Source organism: Gamsiella multidivaricata (assembly GCF_025024155.1).
Source record: "Gamsiella multidivaricata strain RSA 2152 chromosome Unknown BC939scaffold_57, whole genome shotgun sequence".
NCBI lineage: Eukaryota > Fungi > Mortierellomycota > Mortierellomycetes > Mortierellales > Mortierellaceae > Gamsiella > Gamsiella multidivaricata.
Window position 1 is genome coordinate 101269 of NW_026251765.1, and position 24598 is coordinate 125866.

At 49.1% G+C, this 24598-nt stretch overlaps 7 protein-coding genes and 1 non-coding gene across 8 annotated transcripts; 3 read left to right on the forward strand and 5 right to left on the reverse strand.

Moving 5' to 3' along the window:
• Window positions 1–105: 105 nt before the first annotated feature.
• BC939DRAFT_487570 (endoplasmic reticulum Oxidoreductin 1-domain-containing protein) lies at window positions 106–4180 on the forward strand (the record flags this gene model as incomplete). Its single annotated transcript, XM_051559356.1, has 8 exons — window positions 106–482; window positions 594–713; window positions 806–952; window positions 1057–1525; window positions 1651–2079; window positions 2198–2249; window positions 2343–2565; window positions 4157–4180. Exons 1-8 carry the CDS (start codon window positions 303–305, stop codon window positions 4178–4180), a joined length of 1644 nt encoding a protein of 547 aa, XP_051409637.1. The 5' UTR covers window positions 106–302.
• BC939DRAFT_t137 lies at window positions 2860–2931 on the reverse strand. The gene has a single exon. It is a non-coding gene; the product is annotated as a tRNA-Pro (tRNA).
• A 583-nt stretch (window positions 4181–4763) lies between the features above and the next one.
• BC939DRAFT_495001 (nucleoporin Nup186/Nup192/Nup205) lies at window positions 4764–12160 on the reverse strand. Its single transcript, XM_051559622.1, has 7 exons — window positions 11634–12160; window positions 6674–11515; window positions 6461–6582; window positions 6196–6354; window positions 5832–6090; window positions 5392–5721; window positions 4764–5307 (listed from the first exon to the last, which is right to left on the reverse strand). Exons 1-7 carry the CDS (start codon window positions 11815–11817, stop codon window positions 4874–4876), a joined length of 6330 nt encoding a protein of 2109 aa, XP_051409638.1. The 5' UTR covers window positions 11818–12160; the 3' UTR covers window positions 4764–4873.
• A 20-nt stretch (window positions 12161–12180) lies between these two features.
• BC939DRAFT_459284 (Alpha/Beta hydrolase protein) lies at window positions 12181–12993 on the forward strand. The gene is made up of 3 exons (XM_051556715.1): window positions 12181–12563; window positions 12643–12718; window positions 12816–12993. Exons 1-3 carry the CDS (start codon window positions 12222–12224, stop codon window positions 12974–12976), a joined length of 579 nt encoding a protein of 192 aa, XP_051409639.1. The 5' UTR covers window positions 12181–12221; the 3' UTR covers window positions 12977–12993.
• Window positions 12994–14541, reverse strand: BC939DRAFT_459289 (Yip1 domain-containing protein). Its single transcript, XM_051556716.1, has 5 exons — window positions 14107–14541; window positions 13874–13952; window positions 13733–13775; window positions 13516–13635; window positions 12994–13414 (listed from the first exon to the last, which is right to left on the reverse strand). The coding sequence occupies exons 1-5, from the start codon at window positions 14461–14463 to the stop codon at window positions 13168–13170; spliced, it is 846 nt and encodes a 281-aa protein (XP_051409640.1). The 5' UTR covers window positions 14464–14541; the 3' UTR covers window positions 12994–13167.
• A 2931-nt stretch (window positions 14542–17472) lies between these two features.
• On the forward strand, window positions 17473–19257 carry BC939DRAFT_426485 (major facilitator superfamily domain-containing protein; the record flags this gene model as incomplete). The annotated part of the gene is made up of 3 exons (XM_051553173.1): window positions 17473–17707; window positions 17804–18831; window positions 18928–19257. The coding sequence occupies 3 exons, from the start codon at window positions 17473–17475 to the stop codon at window positions 19255–19257; spliced, it is 1593 nt and encodes a 530-aa protein (XP_051409641.1).
• Window positions 19258–19364: 107 nt separating this feature from the next.
• Window positions 19365–21570, reverse strand: BC939DRAFT_426489 (polyunsaturated fatty acid elongation enzyme). Its single transcript, XM_051553174.1, has 3 exons — window positions 20861–21570; window positions 19913–20084; window positions 19365–19805 (listed from the first exon to the last, which is right to left on the reverse strand). The coding sequence occupies exons 1-3, from the start codon at window positions 21302–21304 to the stop codon at window positions 19465–19467; spliced, it is 957 nt and encodes a 318-aa protein (XP_051409642.1). The 5' UTR covers window positions 21305–21570; the 3' UTR covers window positions 19365–19464.
• Window positions 21571–21729: 159 nt separating this feature from the next.
• BC939DRAFT_248551 (uncharacterized protein) lies at window positions 21730–24514 on the reverse strand. Its single transcript, XM_051550982.1, has 2 exons — window positions 23337–24514; window positions 21730–23247 (listed from the first exon to the last, which is right to left on the reverse strand). Exons 1-2 carry the CDS (start codon window positions 24318–24320, stop codon window positions 22156–22158), a joined length of 2076 nt encoding a protein of 691 aa, XP_051409643.1. The 5' UTR covers window positions 24321–24514; the 3' UTR covers window positions 21730–22155.
• Window positions 24515–24598: the final 84 nt, after the last annotated feature.

The following is a 24598-nucleotide window of genomic DNA, read 5'->3' on the forward strand; positions in this document are numbered from 1 at the left end:
GTGCACTAAATCCGACAGCCGTTGCAATGGGAAAGAATGTTTCATATCTGCATGCCAAATACGTGGCAAATAAGTGGATGGAGCGCCCTCAATAAGGGGTCCCGACAACAATCGGCTATTCCCATTCATGTCCTTTCTGACTTCTGTCTTCTTTCTTTGCACCATCCTCTGTCCTTCTTACTTCCACTTCAACACAACTTCAATATCCATCTACCCTCAAACGCTTTTAACGTCATACAGCAATACACAGCATTACTCAGCAACGCACCAGAGTAACAACTAAGAATTGAGCGCCGATTACGATGCCTCGAATGCCGAATGTCTGTGGACCGATTCTCGTGGTTCTCATTGCCGTGCTGGTCGCTGGCATGCTCTACGAGAACACCAACAACTCAACTGTATCCTGGACTGAACCGAGACAGGATTCCATGCGCAACAAACACGATAGTCAGCAACCGCTGCCACCGCCGCAGTGTTCCAATGTACGCCTTGATGCATCATAGTCATTGGGATTTTTTTTTATTAATTTAACATTCCAGAAGGACTGACTCTCTCTTTGATCATTAATCTCTGACCTCTTGGTTTCATATTAGCCCTCAGGGTTGATAGGAGACTCGTCCTGTTGCGATTACGAAACTGTAGGAAAGCTCAATGTTGACTTTTCCACCAAGCTGCACGAGATCGTCAACATGCCCTTTTTCCGGTACTTTAAGGTACTTTTGCCCTCTATACGATCAGGGACGGATCCCCATGGCAGCTTTTTACATAATTTGCTTGCTGAATTGTTCTACATAAACTATTCTAGGTCAACTTGTACAAGGAATGTCCCTTCTGGAACAATGCAGGGCTTTGCATGAATGAAGATTGCTCCGTGGAGACCATAGACCAATCTCGAGTTCCTGAACAATGGAAGGCTGCCAACCTGGCAAAGGTTTCAATGTCGTCAAACCCGGTATGTCTGTAACCGACAATTACCTCCTTTGTTCTAATGAAATCAATACAGGATGGTTCTGACCAAACTCTTCTACCTCTTTTGATTTATTTTCTTCCTTGCAGCTTTTTGGAGCACTACCAACAAGACCGCTGATGAAGGAACAGGACTTTTGTGTCCCAGAGACAGGTGCAGGTGAAGTTTATGTGGATCTCAGGGACAATCCCGAAAGATTCACGGGTTATTCTGGCCCCTCTGCTGCCATGGTCTGGAAGGCGATCTATGAGGAGAACTGTTTTGACGTGTCCAAGGAGATGACAGCAGGATGCCAGTACTGTGAGTCAGAACGAGCAAAACTCAAGGACCAGAGCAAGCATGCGGACGATCACGACCATGGAAAGGAGAACATATTGGTACCACCGGAGCCTGCACCCATGAAGTCAATCAAGCCCTCACGGGAAGAGATGAACGAGATTTTTTCGCGAGTACCCAAGGACAAGAATGAGCTCCAGCAGTTGATGCAGGGGATCGCCAAGGATGGCGGTGACGAAGAGTCTTGCCTCGAGAAGCGGGTTTACTATCGCTTGATCTCTGGTAAGAACCCGATGTACAGCCATGGCGCTCCTGGACATGGCCGTCAAAACTTGAGAACTTTGATTGGTAACATATATTTCTATTTTTATTTTCGTACTTGTCGTTCTCAATCCTCGCCATGATAGGACTTCATGCCTCAATCTCGATCCATATCTGCGACGAATGGTTCAACCAAACGACGGGTGAATGGGGTCCCAACCTTGATTGCTTCATATCCCGTGTTGGTATGCATCCCGAGCGTCTCGAAAACATTTACTTTGATTACGTTGTGATGCTGCGGGCCGTCTCCAAGATCTCGGACTTTTTGGCTGGATACGAATATCTGACGGGAGATGAGTCCGTGGACAGAGACATCATGACTTCGGTGAGGGAACTAGTGAGTCTGGTGAAGAACTGTCCGCCCACGTTCAACGAAAAGCTGCTGTTTTTGGAAAACCAGGGACAAGGAAAGCAGCTCAAGAGCCAGTTCAGGGATCACTTTAGGAACGTAACAAGGGTCATGGACTGCGTTGGGTGTGAAAAGTGCCGACTGTGGGGTAAGGTCCAGACGCAAGGTAAGGCAACAGCGGCAACGATTATGACATGTACATGTAACCATGTAATGGCTATGTTAGTTTTGTAAAAGCGTTCTTGTGCTAACATTTTCGTACTTTTTTTTTATCCTAAAACTAGGACTTGGAACGGCACTCAAGATTCTCTTTTCATACGACGATGCCGCTCTTCAGTAAATTGTGCTTCCCCCATTGCCTATACCTTGCTGCCGTCAGTCCTTGATGCCCACTAACCTATACCTATTTTCGTCTATTTGATTTTGCAGGGGCCACAAGGCGAACAGCATCTTGACACGATCCGAGATTGTCACCTTGATCAACACATTCAATCGACTTTCTGAGAGCATATCAGCCATTGAGAGATTCCAAGTCATGTATAAGGAACGTCTCGAGAGAGAGCAAGCCCAGATTTCGAGCTCATTCTCAACAAAGTCTTTTATCAAGGCACCTTCCAAGGAAGAGGATGATCGCGATGCCATTGTTTATAAAGTATGGCTTTCAAGGATCAGTAGAGGCGTCTCTTCAACATACAGCAGACTGGATTCCATTTTGGAGAGCAGGAATATCACACAGCACCGCATCCCATTAAGGAACCTTGCATCATGGATCCCATAAATAAACCAATAAACCTACAGGTTGATACTATAAAAATTATAAACCCCCCCCCCCCCCCCCCTCCAAAAAAAAAGATACTTGTTCCTACCAAGACTACCGACTCAGAGTGACCAGAGACGCGTCTGCGGCCACTACAAAAACTAAAAAATGCAGTGCAAAGAAAAGGAAGGGCCGAACCGGGAATTGAACCCGGGACCTCTCGCACCCTAAGCGAGAATTATACCACTAAACCATCCGGCCACCGCTTCTTGGTGGAACGACTGTTACAATGATATATATTTCTATAACTAAATCGTCTTCTCATATTGCCTTTTTTTATGGCATTTTCCTGCGTTTTTATTGCGATTCCTTGCACTTTTTTCATCTCCCACCTTGGCATAGTGGTTAAACTGCCAGCCCACCAGCTATGGGTCCGGGGTTCGAGTCCCGGAAAGGTCCAGAGAAATCTGGGCCAGGCGAGGATCTTGGTTGAGTATTTATACTTTCGACCCAACAGAGTTTGAGGCGTCAAGCAAGGGAACTACACCAAGGCTAAGATTCAGGTGGCCACTACCCCAAACCATAGTGTGTACTTGAGTGGCGGTACGTCGGCATCCCCCTCCTCCCCGCCAATGGAAAGAACGATTTATCGTTGCAACGCGCCGAACTCCGCTACAAGAGGGTCTGCTAGGGTTTGGGTTTCCTTCCCCGAGGCTACGTGGAGGCCTCAAATACAATCCACGGCGAAACGAGCACTCCCCCCCGCCCATCCCATGACTAGGACGGTGCGGTTTCCCAGCAAGACAAAGACAAGTTCCAGCGGAGCCCCAAGAATAAATTTCAAGATCAAGGTCCGAACGATGCGCCGCAAGCCAGTGCCGTGTCAAGAAGAGCATACAACCAATTAAATGCTATGTGTACATGTCCCAGCAAAATTGTAAAATAAAAAAAAAATTCTTTTGCTTTTTCAACTTTTAAAACATACTGATGAGGTGTGGTAGGAAATCCCATGTCGTTGAAGATTTTTGTTAATTAAAAAAAAAAAAAAAAAGCAATTGTTGCGCGGGCTCGAGGAATGTGACCTGTCAACTGGCGACTGTGGATTAGTTCTGCTTTGATGGAGAGGACAACTGTAGTAGGTCGTTACTAGCTAGTCTGATAGATTTGCAGAGTCAACTGACTCGAGAGACAAATTGTTATAAAAAAAAACGCCTTCTCGTGCTTTCGGAATTGATAAAGGCATTTTTTGCAGTCAATAGTCTTTTCTGATAGTTTAAACATCTATTTTTTCGCGCCATCAGCTTCTTTTTTTTTTTTTTTTTTATACAACTCGATGGAAAGGTGGTCTAGGAATAACGCTCTGGCATAGTTGAGACTCGACGTGATGAAGTGATTAGGAGGATGTCAATTTCTTAAAATGTTAGAGGATCGTGGCTAAAGGACGACTTTTACGCACAATAGGCAGTGTAGGGAGCAGGGGCCATAGGTTCGCCACTCATGTGGTCATTGATTATGAAATATGGATCCGTTGCGACATAGTCGGGGCGGACAGCTTGCTGTTTGCTTTCTATCCTTCAGACCACAGTTAATAAATCCCATGTCTTTGAGGGTTCTCGTTAAAAAAAAAAGGGATAACGCTCTCGCATAGGTGGTCCTCTGAAATTTTTCAGACGATGCGGGCTTCATATGTAATCCTGCATTTTTATTGGTCAATTCTGTTTTCTGCTCTTTTTCCCTATTCATTCCTCAACATCCGTAAAATCACAAGGGGACAGATATCAACCGCGCTTTCTGCCTGGGATGTGTGCCTCGACCAATAAAAATGCAAGATTACATATGAGGCCCGCATCGTCTGAAAAATTTCAGAGGATGCGAACACGGACTGTACGTGTATAGCACAGCTGTATGGATTCATCATGCAGATGCTACAAGCTGCAACAGGTTGTCGATAGCTCTACAGCACTAAGTGCCAACTGTAGGAGTCTTGGACTCGCATTTGCCATAGTACACTGGCTAGCCAACCCCTTGTGGACCGATTGAAGTAGTTGAACTGTATCAGAAATTTGGCACCTTTGGACTTTTGGCTCTAATATCATATCACATAGCCCTGGTTTTACAGCAAATTTCTTTATTTGCGTTTAATAGCTGTTTGTTTTGCCGTCCATTTTCACCCCGCGTATCTTAATGCACTTTGTACTTTTATCTAACTACGCTCGACAAGCGCGCGAATGCGATGGACAAGTAGCTCAATGAAACTGCTCCTGGAGCTATTGTCCAATCCGACCCTCTCCTGTGTCAGCTCAAGTCCCATAATACTGTCCAGCATAGGCTTGATTACATGTCCTGCATCTCGCTTCAAAGCCTGTGCCTCTGCCAATGTTGGCTTGAAGTTCTTAGACAATTGGCTCTGGCTCTGATTCAAGCCTGCATTCGAGGATGTGAATGCGCCAAAACCGTTGGATCCATGGCCAAAGGAGGATGACCCAGCGCCGTTGATGCTATTAGACTCACTGCTGTGTCCAAACCTTGACACGCGTAGTCCTGACTGTGACGCTGTGCCATCCAGTAGGCCAGGATATTGCCCAAGATAGTACTCGAGATGTCTCCAGAACACAACCAGCGACGTCTCTAGCAGGTCTATTATAGATTATGGGAAACTATGGATCAGATCGTGCCTCAATTTGAAATACATCACGCTTTTTATACCAAGTGTTCACTTACACAAATACGACAGAACCTCTTGAGTCGACGACAACAGCATCTTCTGTAAGACTTGGACCGCCAGTTGGTCGCGCTGGATTGCGACCAGGCCCTCTAGATAGTCCTCATCTGATGCGTCAAGAATATCCTGCTTTTCCTCGGGCGTCAACGACTCGATGTTGGCCAGTTTGAGCGACTGAGTCTGGTGTCGGACCAAGGCCTCTTGGACCTCATTAGCTATGCGGCCCAGAAAGCTGACCAATGTACCCAATGACGGTACTGTAGCCGAATCATGTCGGCTCGTCACATTCGAGATGTTCCATGTGAAAAGCGGCGTCAATGGTTTCGGTGCTATTCAGTAAGAATATAAGTAAATATTAACAAGTGGATACAGGTCAGAGATAACCTTGCGGAAGTGTTACAAGTTATGTCAAGCAACAAACATGTTTCAGTTCACATACCAGCACGATCAACACTGTCTGTGCTGATTTGGCAGTACGACAAGAGGTTCTTGCAAATGTCGCGAGCAAAACTCTTGGTGTCACGCTGGAACAGGCTCGTGCCCGTTCTAGCGGTCAAGGCAGGCGCCATCACGCTTGCCATGTACAGTTCAGCGTCGCTGACTGGTTGCAATGACTGGGCCCACAGGTCGGCCGAAAAGTACTTGGGAATCAAGGCCAACATCAAGCTGTGGAGCGATCCAAAGACGGATGTTGTAGACTAATTGTATGTATACAAATAAATAAATAAAAATAAAAAAGGCTGGGTAAGCATTGATGCATATGGTTGAGACATTACATTGGCAGGCGATGCCATCTTGCATACGCTGGATGCTGTCGTCTTGGCGACAATATGGCCTGCTAGTTGGTTCAGGAAGGCAGTGACAGCACGAAGCTCACGAAGAGTGTTGATAGTAGTAGGGTGTTCGTTGTCTCTGAGGATGGACGCAAAGGTATCTTGGTGGCTGGTCACAAACAGTTCCGCCTACATGAATAATTATCAATGAGCATGTAAGCTTGCCAATTCTATCATGTTGAATTGTCATGAAGAGAGGAATCCCATAGATAATATGGAAGAGCGATTAAAGTACCTTGCTGGTAGCAGTACGGTGGTTGCGGCCAAGGTTAGTCAAAATGGCGACAGCGACTTGAAGTATTGGATACACGATATTGTGGTAGCGGTTGCTCTCTGTCTGCTCGAATGGACCGAAATCTGTGATAAAATAGAGATAGGAGCCAATGTAAGGTACACCTTTTTTTGTTGCTGCAAACCTTGTTCAAAGTCACCGCAAACATTATCTTACCGTTCGAGTTCAAATCCGATCGCATGTCGATCACTGTGGAGGAGCTGGTCAGAATGTCGAAGAAGCCATACTCGAGCAATTGTTCCGCACCATCTCTGCGTTGTGCGATACGCAAGAACAAGGTCATTCTCGTCTCGCTCACGAACGGCATTCTGCTCACTCGTCCCTTAACGCTTGCCTGCAGCTCCAAATCCTCACGCGCCATGATGTCGATAAAGTGCTTCAGATAATTGCGCTGTACCATATGCACAAGAACCCTGTTGGTCACCTCTTTCTCATACAGGCCATAGAGCGTGTTCAAGAGCGTAAAGGCAGCAATCTTGCAGACCTGGTCCACATCCGACGCGTCTCTGCAAATGATCTCCAGTAGACGCTCACCTGCATCCGACACCAAGACTTGATTTCCGAGCTCAAGCGCATCCCTCACATTATTGCCGTCCTTGCTCTGTCTACTGCTTAAGCGTTGCCCGTCAGCGGCGTAGACTCGTGGTGTCTTCGTGCTCTTGTGGGTTTCTCCTTCTGAGCGCGTGTATTGAAAGTAGTTGACCAGGGTCGAGTACAGGTTGCACCGAGACTGAGAGGTGCCCGGACGAAGGATGCATGCAATGATGTTTCTCGCTACACGATGAAGGCGCTCGGCGGGAAGGCGGGCGTCGATCTCACTGGGGTCTGTCGATGTCGCCTGGAAAATAAACTGACGGAAGTGATCTGCACGAAGACGCTGAAGGACCGCAAGAGCAACCTTGCCCAGGATAGTTGTGATATCCGCCGGGCAATCGTTCTGTAGCTTAGCAAGAATGGCATCCAGGACGTCGTAGAGTATCGTCTCGCGCTGCTCGACCTTTAAAAGATCGAAACCAGGACCAAGGGTGATCTCAACCAACTCGCGCCATGACTCAAACGCGGTTCTCCTTCCAGCCTCCAGGTTCCTGACATGATTTCTGGCCAAGCATTGCTCAACGACGGCAATCATCTCTGCGTGTGCGGCAGCCTTATGCGCAGGCCCCGAAATCACGTTTTCGCTATCGAGTTGCGACTTGCGAGCCAAGAGAAGAGAGAAAACCTGGCGCACATCATACAACTCAACTCCATACTCGTCCTTTTGCAGACACAAATCCTCGGTGACATCAGGGAAGTAATAGCGCTCCACGGTCCTGACTTTCAGCTCGTCTTCCCATGAAAAATCGAAGGAGTCCAGGAGTTCCAAAATCTTCATGCGTGGCTGAACCAAGTTGCCGTTGCGAGACCTGGTAATCGAATACATGAAGTCGTCCTCGTCTGTTCCGCGTGAAATGTCCGTGTTGTTGTAGAGGAGGGAGAGTAAGCTAACTGCCTCTCGGCGCTGGTTCGTGTCGCAAGCGATGCGCAACTCTAGGGCCGATGTACGCATAACCCATGAACGATGGTTGAGTTGAGCGAGCAGGCTGAAGAAATCAGCTCTGAGTTGCGAACCATCCACTCGCGTAAGGACACCATGTGACCCTTCAAGTCCATCCTCGAATCTAATTGGAAGTGCCCGCAGCTGTCTGTAGAAGAAGGCCTCCCTTGTACGGAGGAAGCGGATGGTTGGTGAAGTTGTCTCTGGCTCGGAACAAAGTCGGTAGATTAGCTCCTGACATTTTTCTGCGAGACGAGGATGGGTGATATATAGGGGAATGGACGTCGACATGCTATAGTCCACGTCTTGACCGTCCATTCCACGTCGCAGCAAGTCCAGTATGACATGCAGTGCGGTAACAGCGGTAAGGTTTGAAAGCGCATCCAAGTCTTCGGGGCTATTGATCTTTGTTGATGTGGGGTAGCCGAGCAGAAAATGGGCGATCGAGGGTGGACTGCGAGATTCGTCCAGGTTGTCGAGCAAGAGTCGCATGATCTGGAGTCGGATCGTAGATGTAGTGATAGCGGGTGCTACAAGAGTAGCCCCTTTCTGGACGGCCTTCTGGGGCTCTGATCCGTCAAGAGCCATAGAATTGTCGATCTGCTGCGCTCCAAACTCAACTGTCTGCTCATCGTCCTCGTCCTCCAGTTTCTGCACAAAACCATAGCGAATCTGATTCGAGCGAGACGATGACTCCAAAAGACGAACCAACCGGTTGATGATTACGCCTCCCTGGCTTTCTCCGTTTGTGAACAGGGGCGAGGCCGAGAGTCGATCCAGGATCTCGATCGACAATGAGCAAATCTCAAGGCTAACTTCGCAGTTAATGTAGCAGGCAATGTCGACGATGGTGGCGTTGCTAAAGCTCAAATGCTGCTCCATTGGCGCCAGCGAGGACAAGACAGAGTTTTGACCGGTGGTTGTCAACAAGATCTGAACAATGTACTCCATGAAGAGATCCTGAAGCTGCATAGTCTTAGTTACAATCCTGAAGCACCTGGCGATAGAGGACTTGAGGTGAGGTGTCGTCTGGTCATCCTTGTTAAGGACGTCAACTCCAGTGCCCATGATGCGGAAGATCTCGCTCAAAACATCTCCACCAGACAAAAGTCGTGTCAAGATCTCAAACGCTGGATGAAGAGTGGCGCGAAGAGCACTGTTCTTTTGAGCCTCGATGGCGGTGTGATCCTGGTCCTTCTTGAGCGCGCTACCGAGGGTGAAAGGGCTAATGTTGAACGACAACAGACACCGCTCCACAAGGTTGAGACATGCATCAACCACTTTCCACTTTTCGTTGGCAACACGATAGGTGCGGTCGAGGGCCTTCACAAAGATCATATCCAGGACGAACCGCACATAGGGAATGATTCCGGGTTGGCGATGGCCGGTTCCGAATTTGGGTAGAATTGCTAGGGAGCTTCCTGCAAGGATCTCCTCTGGGTTTAAGGGCACCTGAACCAAGCTACTCAAAAGGCGAATGAAGGCGACTGTTTCGGGGAATGTCTTGTTGGCGGTTTCGATCTCCTCAATGTCGTAGCCGATCCCGGAGTCCAGGTTTTCATGTTCCTGACGAGGTGAGGCGGCAGGGACTGGTGCCTTGTCTCCTGCAGGCACAACCTGATCCGGTGGTGGAGCGGCGTAGGACTTGGGTAAGATCCTTGCTTGTTCCATATAATCCCAAACAAGAGTAGCAGTGTCGCTTCCGAGTGCCGAAGGTGTAGCGAAAGCGGCGATGGCGTCCAGGATACTGGCCTTCAAGTCAACAGAGATAGGGCAGATGAAAAAATGGAACAGAAGATGGATAACCTGGTACTGTTTTGAGTCATTCATGGCTGTGCGGGCAACAGCAGAGTACTGTGCCACGACGCTCAAGAGGTGCAGGAACGACTTCAGCAGAGCCTCTTCCTCAGGCCGAATCTTTTCAATCTGCCCTCCTGCAGAGAAGTCCGCATTCAGTCGCTTGGTGTAGAAGTCGATCGCCTCGAACAACTTTCCCCAGGAGCATAGAGTGTTGGGGATTGCTGAACTTTGTGTACCATAGCGGCCGCCATTACTTTTCAGAAACTCATAAGCATGATGAGCGCATTGAGTTCCGGTGGCGAGTGATCCCAGCATATCGAAGAACGAACGCGCAGTGTTCTTACAATCGGCACCCCACTTGAGAAATCGATAGAGTCGGTCGTCGTTGTTGGGCCAGAAGCGAATCCCTGCCTCAGGACGATCCTTGTAAATTAGAGCAATCATCGTGAACAACGCGCTGAGATCGTTCCGGGGTGCTGCTGCGGCTACCTGCATCTGTGATTGCCTGATTGAAGATTGATGGGCAGTGACATCTTCCTCCTTGTGCTTGATCTTCCTGAGCAGAGGCAGCATGGTGATGACAAAGTCCCGAACGGTCAACTCGAGAAGAGCGAGAATTCCGTCCTTCATGCAAGTATCCAGCTCAACAATGACCGGCTTTCCGACAGTTGTGTCGAATCCATCCGCGTTCTGGTCGACAATGCCGAGCGATGCTCTAGGAATATCGAAAGGAGCCTCGATCTGATCTCCATTAGCGATGGTCTGCGACTTGAAACCGAGGATATAGTTGACAATGAATTGAAAGGTATCCGACGCAACAGCGCTCTCGGCCACAGTTTGCAACTCATCCTCTGATAAATCGCTACTGCGATAATTCTGCACGTTCCCGATGCAAAGGATGAGCTGAAGGAGGACTGCTCCCTTGATGGCGGGAACTGCCCAAGCAGAGTTGCTGATCAGTTGTGCGTATTCTGACGTGAAAGAGTCGTGGGTCATGTAGTCGGGGAATTCGTCGTCAGCCTTTCCACGGATCCGCATGTGCTCTCCAGAGACTTCAAGCGCTGCCATAACAGTGACGGTAAGATACGTGGCGATAGGATCAGAGAGGTTGGTTTGCTTTAGACTGACGATAATCGCTTTCAGGACTGTACTGGAGAGTTCATGGCAAAAGGCAATGTCGAAGAGGGCTGTGGCGAGGAGAGCGCGTTCCTGTCTAATGTATTCGAGGCGCTTTTCGTTGATCGACATACCCAGCTGCGCGACCAGCGTAGATGTCTCGGTCATAGCATTCTTAATAGCCGTCGCCTTCTTCTCCAAGCCTTCGATCAGCTTCAACGCCTTACTCGCAAGATTGCCCTTGGCTGGATCCAGAAGGTCGTTCCTGAAAGGCACTATTGCGCTGCTGAACTCTGTTGGTGAATCAAATGTGCTGGAGGTATCCAAGATGGCGTTGATGACCTGAATCAGAGCGATTCTCTCTCTGTGGAACAAGATGATGGCTGTCTGAACCGGGGTTCTATCGTACTTGGCTTGCAATTCGAGGCCGTAGCGGAGTAATGAGGAGGCGACATATTCGTCAATTTCCAAGTGGTCCGAGAGGAGAATCGCTTCCGAGATGAACTGCTCGTTGACCGTGTTGATCTTGCCATCGATCACAGGAGATCCTATCATGAAGAACATCAGCCGGTTTAGAGTAAGACGTAGAGGTTAGTAGACACGTCCGACTGCTTTTAAGTCAAAGTCAATATAGATTGGACAAGCACTTGGCCGCGGCAATCCTACCAAGCTTCAGCTGGGCTCTGTGGGTAGCATTTGGCGCAGGTGTTTCCAAGACCGCGTAGATGGATTGCTTTTTGGACTCTATTTCACGCAAGACCTCGTAGACGTAGTCGCGCGAGTCCGACCGCAAGGCGATCTGTAGTTTGCTGGAAAGTTCCCCGAAGGCCGGCGTCCACTGCTGTTCCATGACACGTATTGGCACGAGGAAGAGATCGTTCGTCCGCAGGAGGTTTTTGTTGGCGCGTGTGGCTCTTGGTCGTAGCAAGGACCCAGATTACTCGCGATGAAAGAAAAAAAAGGAAAAAAACGTAGACAGGAAAGCCGAGGTGTGCCCCGTGTCCGATTCCGATTCCCTGGTTGTCGAGAGTGCGAATGTTTTTTGGGGAGGGAAGAGGACAGGGAAGACAGAAGGGAAGGCAATGAGGAAAGGTACCGATGAAGATCACTGGAGAGCTGTTTTGCAGTGACTTTTCCAGGTATACCCTTAAGGGTGCACACACCGTCCACTTGCTTCTGAAATCGCGACGCGTTCTCCATCTTCTCGTCTGCACAAGCACTATCCCCGTTATACGCCCATTCCAACAAACAAGCATGTCCCGCATCATTCTCATACCAGGAAACGGAAATGACCGCGTCGAGGCCTCTATGTGGTATCCCTCTGTCATCGACACGCTCGCTGCGGCTAAGGATCCTAAGACGGGCCAGCTGCTGTTTCCCGGACAAGGAGTCTTGAAGACATTCCCAGACCCCTACGACGCACACGAGGAAATTTGGACCAAGTTTATGGAGGATAACATCGAAATCAATGAGGAGGATGTCGTTATCGGTCACAGCACTGGAGCTGCCGCCATCATGAGGTACATTGAGACCAGGAAGGTCAAAGGCGTTGTTCTTGTGAGTGCGTATCACTCTGATCTTGGAGATGTCACAGAGGTATGTCTCTACGGTGTGAACTAAATTTGATTGGACCCGCAAGGAATGCGGCAGCATGCTGAATAATACCTTTGAATAGAGAGAATCTGGATATTTCAACCGCCCTTGGAACTGGGACGCCATTTCTGCGAACGCGAGCTGGATCACACAGTTCTGTATGTGAAGATGATAAGAACGTATTCGCACAAGATGCCATTGTCATGATGGTGATGAACGCTGACAGCTGTTACATGTGCTTCTGCGGCTTTACAGCAAGCCCAAGTGACCATCTGGTTCCTATCGACGAGCAGCGCGACGTGGCAAGTAAAATTGCCGGAGTCGACTACATTGAACTCCCAGGTCGAGGCCATTTCATTAACGATCGCGACTTCCCTGAGCTGGTTGCCAATGTTATCCAAAAGATGTCTTCATAGTGTTTCTAAAGAATACAATCCTCTGTATTTTTTGTTTTATTCTTTGTCATTTCGATGTCGAAGCAAAAAAACAAGTCGGAAGAGAAAAATTCATTCTCACTATGTTCTGAAATATGCTATGATTATCTTGCTTGCCATACGTATCGCGAATCGCGCTCATCCCGATTCTGAGGTCCTGCTCCCTGGGGTCATTATGAAATAAGAATCATCCAGGCAATGATAAAGTAGAACAAGAATAATGGATAGACACCGAGGGCTCGTCGGTTGGCCAGATTAGAGTCCGACAGAAATCCGAGAGAGGCCCATGAGGCCCAGGCAAAGGCAACTCCGCATAACGGCAACCTGATGTAAATGCTAGACACGACTATCGAGACCACGCTGACAAGCACCAGTGGGAACAAACAGTATCCAATCACACAGACGCTTTGGAAGAACGACCTAAAAAGTATAGAGCGAGATATTGAGAAAAATCAGCATTCGTTTGCATAGTATCGCCTCTGCAGCAACCGATGCGTTTCCAATATAGCGAAAAGACATACACTCTTCCTCCGAGAAGCTTAGCGTTCACTGTGACGACTGCAGATCCCAGCCAGACGATGATGAAGATCCAGGTGAAGACGGTAATCTTTTGAGCCGGTTGCGCTCTCATACTCAAAACACTATAAGTACCAATGACAAACATGAGATACATTAGACGCAGGTCAATTGGGGCATAGAAAGAGGACGCCGCAACACAATGGAACGAGGGAGACATACATCGACAATGTCAGACACATCAGAAGAGGGCCCCAAAGATCCCCTGCGATAGTGGGCATGATCAAACTGTTAGCTTCATCATTGATTCAGGCATCCAAAGGTGTGAAGACGTCCTGAATAACCATTACAAGGCGAACATACAATCCTTGAGAATATCCTTGCGTCCCTTGGGGTATAACACTTGTTGTAGCTTCGCTCCAACGTTACGAAGATCGCGGAGCTATATGGAATGATATGCCAACATGGAGGTAATGAACTGTGAGCGTTCCACGTTTCGGCAAAAAAAAAAAAAAAAAATAGACTGCTTCCCATCTACAGCGGCTCAAAACAAGATATCCTGTGAACGATGAAGACCCATATATCGCTGAACGTACAAGGGTCTCTGAGACGGGCTCGTCGAGGGTATCGATGCCATTGCCCATCATTGCTTGACCGACGCCAAGGCCAGAGCTACTGCCGATGTTGCCGCTGATGCTACTGGTGCTGCTCGACCCAATGTTTCCAGAGACTTTTGGCAGGGAACTCTTGACAGGGCTAAGAGGCTTTTGTCCAGGAAGAGGTACATCGTCTGGTTCGATGGATGGCGAGTTAATGCGCTGGGGAATGTTGGTCTCGAAAGGATTGTCGTACGTGTCAGAGTATGAAGTGGCCTCGACGTAGCTGGGTGCCGCCGGCGACAAAAAGTCATCTGGCTCGACCAGGCTGTTGTGGTTGTTGTGGTTGTTGCTCATAGCTGATTGTCCTCTTCCTGTGTGTGTCGGTGTTGATGTGATGTTGTTGTCCTAAACAAGCAAACGAGATGAAGCTGAACAGAGTTGGAACGATGCTCAGCCAAGAGAAACAAAAAGCAGAAATAGAACCAACTGAACCCCGTGACGCGTTGCAAGATAACTAGTTTATTAACCGCTGCTGCTTCTGCTGCCTCTTGCTTTGCAACAATTGCCTTGGCAGTTGCCTCCCACGTTGGAGCCTAGGTACCACTCTCATGACCATATTACGGCTTCTCGCCCCAGACAGTGACCCTCAATCTGCGGCGAAAGATCCAGTCGCCTCGATACTAAATCGTTCAGATACTCAAGGATCCCTTTAGACTCGGATGCTGACACGCCATTGATCTCCCGCGTAAAGACCGAGTTGGTGTATACAGACTTCCAGACGGCCACTGGATCTGCACGGATAATAGGATGCTCGGAGTCATTCAGCTTGCCGAAGGTCTTGCGGCCAGTGTTGGCTTGGAAGACGCGGAAAATGCCCGAGGTGGGTAACTGCTAAACCCTCAGAAGCGTCTTGCGGGCTAAGAGAGATCGTCATACACCTGGTAGCCATTGGACCAAACAGTGTCTCCGCCCGCCTTGGGGATCTCGTCAATTTTCAGAATTGAGAAGGAAGCGGGAGCTGGTTCAAAAGAGCAATCTGAGTGCCAAGAGCCGTTTGTGTTGTAACGTCCGGGAGGGTTATCAACGCGATGAAAGAATACGTGGTCAGTATACAATGCTCATTTGTATAGTCAAGGAAGAAACACAATAGCGGAAACTGGTCTGTCGTTACCTTAATCGAGAGTCCAAAACGATGAGTTCGGGATTCTCATGGCCATGAAGAGCGAGAGGGTGGATATGTAAGGGTCTAAACGGCGCAGAGGGGGTTTTTTTTCATATCGGTAGTATCCTTGGGCTCTCGAAGATGCCCTCCTGTTTCCTGGACTCGAATGTTCTGATTCTGCAGTCTCTTTTTTGTTGGCATCGAGCAATTTTTGTGGACATACGAAAAAGATAGTCAGAATCAGAGATATTATTCTGGAGAAATAAACATGGCTTTTTGTTGAATTATCCTCCAACGCGCGCCTAGCTTGGCATGTTGCTCGCTGTCCAAGTGATCCTGGTCGCGGAAAAAGACCACGCCGCGCTCGGCAATGAAAGCAGCAAGCTCCTCACTCTGCTGTTCAGTCAACTGGGACAGCTTGATGCCTCACAGCTCGGTTCTAATCTTGTGTGAGTAATCGATGCGTCTAGTCACACTCGCGAAGAGGGCCTTCTTTTCGCGATCGGCACCTTTGCCAGCGACACGGGTTGCATGAACTTTGCGGCCACTGAGAATGTCATCTTGCTCTGTTGCAGAGAGGATGACGTGGTCAGAAACGGTGGGTGATATTTTTACGTGTATTGACTTGTCGGGGTGTTAGTTGTGCTGTAGACCGAGTTAGCCTAGAAATGTCTTGTTGACGACTTGATTTTAATGATCTGAGATCCCTTTGTCATGGCCGGTGAGCATATATGAGTTAGTGAGACGCGACTTCATGAAAAAAAAAAATGTCGCGAAGGGGTAGTCTAGACAAACGATATTAGAAAAACGCGACATGGATGGCTGGATGGGATGATATGTCAGACGGAAACAATAGGTTGAGGGTGATGATCGATATGCTTTGTATGCCTGTACGCTGCAGCGCTAGGGAGGGCCGATACAAAGTTCCGGCAGTGAATGGCGACATGGCCTAGATGGGTTGCTCATTCAGTTTAAAATTCTGCACTCTCTTTCGTCCCAGCTGGAAGAACAAGGAAACAAGTACCGGTTTAGGAAACACAATGGCGAATAAACCTCACAAAAGCTGCATTCCATCTACTGGCTCCACATATTGCACGGATCGCACTGGCAAAGGCAAGTCATTCTACCAGTAAAGAGTCGTCCTTCAAGCGGTTTAAACCACGCAAGCGAAAATGCTCAGAGTTCTAGATCGTGGCTAGGTATTCCACACGGAAGCTGCTTAGCCCGAGCTGCAGGGCAAATGAAAAGGGTGTTCCTGAACTTAGTGATACTATTTGACATCAACAAATGCGTGGAGGCACATGCATACTTGACGCCTTTGATAGTTACGCTACAGTAGAGTTAGCAAGGCTGCAGCAGACACCATTGTATCTCCGTCTGAACAGCTCAGGGCCAGCAAGGAATGGCCGCAAAACGCTACCACCGCCATGCGTTCGGCATTCCTCAAGATACAGCCATGTGTTCTACATTGAAATAATCTTCCCTTCTACTCGCAGTTGACAATCATCAGTGTAGATGGCGACAACTCCTGCATAGGCAAAGACGCGTATTTTGGTCAGAATGGCAACATTTTCGAGAATGGTTGCATAGAGCGCGTAAACCTTAAAAGGTTCCGTGGGCCATAGTATGAATTCTATAACCAGCGCTCCCTGCAGGGGCTATTATCGCGGCCGCGTCTTCGCTCTCTTTCTTCGCACGCCAGATTGACGTTTGTGGCCAGGGGTTGACATCTGCACGGCGCAATGACATTAGTGCGATGGCGCAAGAGGAGGGTGTATCCTTTAAGCTTTTCGATAGTAGAAAGCAGCGTTTTCAACTTGCTCATGCTCCGTCGTACACTCATCGCAGAGTCCCAAGTCGCCATATTACTCGACCAGACATGTGGGGCGTCAGGCCTTGAATCGATCACAACAAAAACAAGCAATCTCACCAAGCGATCTTTCTCCGGCAACGTTTTTCTCCTCACGCGTGTCCAGTGTAGCGACGGTGCAGACCGTATTGACACAAGAACCTTTGTATTCCAAAAGCGAGTATAAAAAGGACCCATAGCAGCAGCCCTTCATAAAGCAGTTGAGATTCGACTCTGCTCCACCACTCAACTCCATCGCTCACTCTTTCTCGCATCCATACTTTCAATCTCGGCCAATACTTCGCCTCTTCATAACTCTACTATCACCTATTACCACAGCATATTCCCAATCATGACAGAGAAGGAAGAGGTTTACGACCTGGAATCCAAGCACCATGCCGAGACAAAGGGTGGCAGCGCTAGTGTCGCATCCACGCTTACCGCTCCCGATTCCCCAGATGCGAAACTGCGTGCCCTGGGTGAGAAGAACGCCTACTACGACCATGGCCTAACGTGGACTGCCGAGGAAGAGAAGAGACTCGTTCGAATATTCGACTTGAGAGTGCTCTCTTGGATTGGTGTGATGTGTAAGTACATCCTATGCATCTTAATTGTCGTTGGACAAGACTTGGCATGCACTTTCTAACATAAGATATCTCTATCTCTCTGTGTGCTATTCCCAGTCTTCTTCCTTCAATTGGACCGTGGAAACATGTCCAATGCCTTGACAGACAACTTGATGTTCGATCTGAACATCGACCTCAACACCATTACCCTTGGGACCACAGTCTTCATCCTCTTTTTCTGCATCTTCGAGATTCCCTCCAACATGGTCATTCGCCGCATCGGCCCCCACCGCTGGATTCCGTTCCTTATGTTCTTCTGGGGCCTCGCCACAGCCTCTCAAGTCTTCCTCCAGGACAGGGTCTCGTTCTTGATTTGCCGCGCTCTCGTCGGACTTTTTGAGGCCGGATACATCCCTGGCATTGCCATCTACTTGACTACTTACTACAAGCGCGAGGAGATGGCTCTACGACTGTCCGTCTTTTGGTCCACTCTCTCGATTGCTAACTCTTGTGCCGGTGTACTATCATATTTCGTCCTCCAGATGCGAGGCATTGCTGGATTGGCCGGCTGGAAATGGCTCTTCCTGATCGAGGGACTTGCCACTACGGTCGTCGGAGCGTTGTCCTTCTTCATCTTGCCTGAGGGCCCCACGGCCACGAAGGGCTACCTTCGCTTCTCCGGATATCTGACCGAGCGCCAGGAACTCATTGCAGTGACACGACTGATTCGAGATGACCCCTCTAAGGCTGATTCTGCCGCGAAAGTTGTCCCCAAGGAGGACGTATGGCGTGCAGTGACTTCGCCCAAGGTCTGGCCTAATATCCTGATCGGGTTCTTTGGCCTGTTACCCTCAACTCCCATTAGCGGATTCGCGCCCCTGATCCTTAAGATGCTGGGGTTCAATGCCTTGAGGTCCAACTTGATGATTATCCCTGGCTACCTCCTCAGCTTGATCATTATGTCCACGGTCTCGTACTCGTCCGATCGATTCAATGAGCGTGCGTTCCATGGTGCAGCAGCGACATTGTACTACGCGGTCTGTGTCGCGGCCTTGGCACTCTTGCCAATCGGCGCAAGCAAGTACAGTCTGTACATTTGCCTGATCTTTACCATGGGGGCCCAAACCTGCTGGCATCCTGTTAACGTATGTCAAAATGAACTGTGGCGCTATCTGAGGTCTAATATTTACAAAAGGCATCATATTTATTATTTCTTTGCTCCTCCTCCTTTCTTCGAACAGGCTGCATGGATCGCCGGTAACACCGCGCCAGTAGGGAAGCGCACGATCGCTCTGGCCATGTATATTATTTCTGTCAACATCACTGCCATCGCAGGCACCAACATCTTTCGTGCGAAGGATGCCCCTCGCTTCATCACAGGAATGTGGGTCTTATTTGGTTCCCTTGCTATCACCATCTCCCTGTTCATCTTTCAAAGATTCCATCTCAAGCGCATCAACGCGAAACGTGCCCAGACCACCAAGAACTGGACTGCAGAGGACTGGAAGCATTATGACGAGACAACCAAGGACGTGGGCGATGATCGGTTGGATTTTGTCTACACATACTAATTTTGTACATACATCTTTATCTTTGAATATAGCAGTTTCATTCCCATTTCCCCGATAATAAATACTTCACGTTATTGTTGCCACCATTTCGTTTTGTTTTGTTTTTTGTTTTGAATATGTATGATTTATTCCGTCTCCTCGACGCGTTCCCGCATCTCATTAGAGACGCAGGCTCTAGAGCGTTGGACAAACCCAGTCCATCATGTCTTACTCTAACTTTTTCGCCTTCTCCTTGGCAGCGGCATCGGCCTTGGCCTGCTTGGCCTGCTTTGCGTTCTTCCTGTAAAAGTTGTAGAAGAGGCCGAGCATGGTCCACATGTAGAACCAGAGGAGAGCAGTGATGAAGAAGGGGTATCCGGGGCGGCCCAAGACCTTCATGGCATACATGTCCCAGGATGACTGGATCGACATCATACAGAACTGGGTCATTTGCGAGCGCGTAATGTAGAACTTGATGAACGACACCTGCTTGAAGCCGAGGGCCGACAGGAAGTAGTAGCCATACATGATGACATGGATGAATGAGTTCAAGGCAGCAGAGAAGTAGGCTAAGAGACATAGTACAATACAGAAAGGCGAGTTAGAAGGAACGTGGAAGGGCCCCGGAGTGAGTATATCAGAGAAGAACAGCATGGCGTAGCATGGCATTATTTACCTTCGCCGTTGGGTGCGACAAAAGTGACCAACCACCAGATGGTGAAGATGGAGCAGTGGTGGTAGACGTGCAGGAATGAGATCTGGCGGTTGTTCTTCTTGAGGACCATGATCATTGTGTCAACAAACTCCATAATCTTGGAGAAGTAGAACAACCAGATCATCTTGGCCATCTATAGATTAAAACGTACCGAAGAAATCGATGGGTCCCGTCAGTAAGACCGTGGGCATAAGCGTGGTTGCAGATCGCAGACATGGTTGATTTTTTAAGCACAGCAGCGTTTGGGAGAAAAGCCAGCCCATGTCACATAGATTCATGCCCCTGTCCCTGTTCCTGTCCATAGACAGCCTCATGCTACGCGACAGGCAGGCAACTCTCTTTTTTCCTCATGCAAAGGCAGCGGAAAAGAATACATGGGGACACAAAATTTTTTCTCTCTCTCTCTCTTCTTATCTTCAGATGTAACAAAACAATGTAGGCTGGAAGCATCTCCCTCATACAAAATACAACATGCCGTTCCTTCGCTGTTCTTCAGGTGCCAATGCACTGCTGGAGCGTGTTGGCGACACTTGGTTGGTTGGTTGGGTTGAGCTGGTTGGTTGGTACGTTCGTTTGCTTTGGTCCGCCGACAGTAGTCCCCTGGGGTGCTAACATATTCTTTCTCCGCGGCGTCCAGTGTCAAACACAAGTCTTTGTTATTTTAAAAGCGCCCTGGCCTATCTCCGGAGGGGGGCTGGCTGTTGATCGAGATTCTCAAAGTAAACATTCCTGTTCCTGAAAGATTGTCTTCTCTCTCGTGCTCTCGTGCAATTGAACGCCTTCAATGACTCGTTCTGCCCATGTATCAGGAATACACACCCCCTCTTTTCCCTCTACAATGCTACTCCCATAAAGATGCGAAAGAAAAATGTTTAACGGAAATAAGCATTCCAAAAAAAAAAAACTTACTGGCAATCCCTTGGCAGAATGATCGGCCATGTTCTCAAACAGTCCGTAGTTGCCACGGTAGGCCTCGTAGAGGACACCACCGCACATGTAGGCACTGATCGAGACCAAGCAGAAGTTGTGGAGTAGTGAGAAGGTCTTGACCTCGAAGCGATTAAAGTTCTTCATGATCTGCATGCCCACAAAGACGGTAACCAAGTAGCCGATCGCGATCAGAAGAACGTGGAAGGGGTTCATCAGGGGCAATTCGCGGGCCAAGGGGGATTCGGCCGCGACGAGGAAGCCACGGAAGTGGTGAACCGCCGTGGGAAAGTACTTCTCCATCTGTGCCGCGAGCGCATCCTCGACGGGGTCGAGATAAGGGGCCGTGTAGACACCCACGGTTCTGGCCACGTCGATGAAGAAGTCCTGAGGCGACTGGAGGAGAGACTGAGCAAGCGACGCCATGGTGATGAGCAGAGGCTGGCTGTTGATGAATGAGGAATGGGTGAATGAGAAAGAGAGAAGAGGAGCAAGGGAAGAAAGGAAGGAAGGAGATATGGGTCGGATGAATCAATTGAATGCCGAGATAGTACCAGGCCAGGCACTTGGCCACCGGAGGCAGTAGAACTCCCGGTCTCTACTAGCCCCATCCAAACAGAAAAAAAGTGCCGATTGTAATTGTGCTGACAACTGCGATATGCCACAGAGAAAGGAGCCATACGCGGGACAGGAATTTTTATTATTGTTGTTGTTGTCTTCAAGAACAACTCTAAAGTAAAAAGACACTTAGAAAGCAATAGTGGCGTCGTGCCGACAATGGTCCCTGCGTCACCTCCTCTTCTCGTCCACATGCACTAACTGCATTCATCTGGTATTTTTTCCCTCAATTTTTCTAAGACAACTAAGATTGCTATTTCAGGAACGACTCTTCAATGCTGGTGACAAAGTGCAATTGAAGTGAGCGTTATCACAGCGTTCTGTTATCCGTAACAGGGGCCTGAGGACTCAGCATACCAATTGCTACTTCTTAAGATAATGGTAGGACAACAGTAAATGTGCCTTTTCTTCTCGACAAATGACTATATTTAAGAAAACCGGGATGAAACTCTGTTCTCCTATGCAGATCGTGAAGGAACACGAGGCAATATGTCCTGACAAGACGGATAAAACACGTCTGATCGAGCAGAGTGCGATCGATCCGTATGACAGCAGCACACTGCTGGCCTCAGCGGCTCCGGATATAAGAAACATAGACAAATACAGGTGTTGGCACGCCACCCTTATCCCATCGTGCTCCATACAACCAACCGTCTCGTTCAGCTCTTCACCACCGGCGTGTACTCGCTCACCCGAAAAACATCCTTGCGCTTTGCCCGTGATACTGCTGCTTTTGCTCCATCATTTATCGCCGATGGGGGTGTGGGATTATGGGCCTTCCATGTCAGTGGTTTCTGTGCTGCAGCCGCTTCCATTTTTGAGACCATGTTGTTTCGCTGTGCCGCAGCCAGATCGAGCGCTCCAGTCCCGCCCGTCAAAGATTTTTGGCTGGCATCGCCCTCAGGGTCTACAGTCGTGTCAGTCTCTGCCTCCTCGTCCGCCTCAGCATCTGTACCTGCATTGGTGTTCTTGTCATCCTGTTCTGATCGCTCTCCATTCTCAGCGCGGTCCTTCTTCCGCTTTTCGTACCACTGGTGTTTCCGTTCCTTGTTCTTAAGAGAACCTAACTCCTTGGAAATGCTCTGTCGTTCGTTCTCCACGCGGTTCAGACTCTCACGCGCATATAGAGCTTCGGCTTCGTAGGTGCCTGGGTGAGACTGCTTGTACTCTGGTGACTCGAGGCGGAGCAATTGTGCGAGAAGGGCCTCCCGATCAGCAGTCTTCCGGTGCAATTGCTCTCCGAGCGAGGCGATCCGCCGAAGTCGAATTGTGGCTGCATTCGAGGCATTTGCCTCTCTCTTCTGAATTAAACGCTCCTTGCTGGCTTTGTTTTCTTTCTTCTGCGCGGCCTCTGGTAATTTGGATCGTGATTTGCCGCGCTTATAGTCATAGTCTTCCTCCAATAGCTTCGCCTTGGCCTTATTCCAGAGCTGACCCTTGTTCGTCAGTAAACTAGGCTCCTCCAGCGCAAGACTTTGAGCCGCACAGTTAATGGCATGCTCGTATTTCGTCAGGGACCGTGAAGAGTGCTTTCCATAGATAAGCGCCTGATGCATGATCAAGTCTCGCGTGGCCTTGTCCGGTTGCTGTGAAGATGATGATGTAGGGTTGGGAGTGCTGCTCCATGAGGAGGAAGAGTTGGAGTTAAAAGAGCTCGGTTCGGGTAGCACAGGCGACGATCCATCCAAAGCCTGGTCGGGAGGCGTTCCTGATGTGGATCTCCGGCGCTTCAACTGCCTATGATCATTTTGCTATGAGATCGATTGACAAGATCGAACAGTGTTAAACAACTCATTTCAAATCGTCGGGCAATGGGTAGCGACTACAAAAAAGCCCATACCTTGCTAGAAGTCCTTTGTAAAGGTGACTGATCCTGCGAGTATAAAGGCACAGGCTGAGCAGGGAAGTTACCACCAGTGGTTCCACGTGGCGCAGGTCCAACATACTGGTAGATGGATCCTGCGGACAAAACTTGAGAGGGTGTCGGGGTGTACGACTGGGTCTGCGATGAAGGGTTTCCTTGCTGTCTCTGGCTGCTTTTAGATGCAGAGGATTGACGGTATAATCCTGGGTTCTGTGATGATCCTCCTTGAAACGTATATCCTCTGGTCGGCTGTGAAGAGTTGAGCGACGACTGGGAAGGATGTGAGGCTTGAGAGGGCTGCGACAGCTGCGACGATTGCTGGAAGAACTGTGAGTGTGAATAATGCAGCATACTGTGGGGCTCTGGCTGCATGAAAGAACTCTGGGAGTTGTCAAAATGCATGGAACCCATGCGGCTGCGTTCGCGTAGGTCGCGGATTCCCTTTCGGAAGGTGACTGCGTGAAAAGGTTTCATCGGAATGGCTTCCATGATACTCTTGAGTTCGTCGTCGTCAAAGTCGATAATAAGCGGCATGGAGTCATCCGTGGCACCAGCATCGTTAAAGGACTGGAGGTACTGCGAGAGGTTGCAATTGTTGAGGAAAGCGGGGAGAGATGGTATCTCATTGAAGGCCGTGAAGCTACTGCTGTTGTTCCTTCTAAGCGGGGCAGGCACAGGCAAGGTCCTGTGCGCGGGACGACTCTGCTGATTGAGCGGAGGTAGCGCAGGCATCGACCCGTCCACGGAGTTGTTGGGCGGGAGAGAGCCAACTGTGGAGGGCAGGGGTGTCGGGCCTGGCGGGGGTGTCGGGGTGGGCGAACGCGTTGGTGGTTGCTGTTCCTCATTGGAATCGAATTCAGCATCGGAGGGAAGGATGGGCGAGGGCATATCTTCGAGCGGACCGTCCTGCCGGGGCTCTACTGGGCCATTGCCAGCGGGGAGACTCTGGGCAGTGGCCATGCTTGCTGCGTTGTTATGAGCGATGTGCGATGTGCTGTTGTTGCTGTTTGAAGTCAAGAAAGGAAAGAGTGAGAAGGACAGGGGGAATAATGAAACAAAAAAAATCACACACCCGTTTGCACAATATACAAAGATGGCTATTGAGAGCAAACAAGGGCGATGGAAGGATAGATGATGGAAGGGGAAAAAAAGAGATGGGAGGATGGAGGGAAGGGTTCGTTGATGGCGAGGGAGGGTGATAAATGGCGTCTTTTGAAGGGATTCCGGTCAAAAGTCAA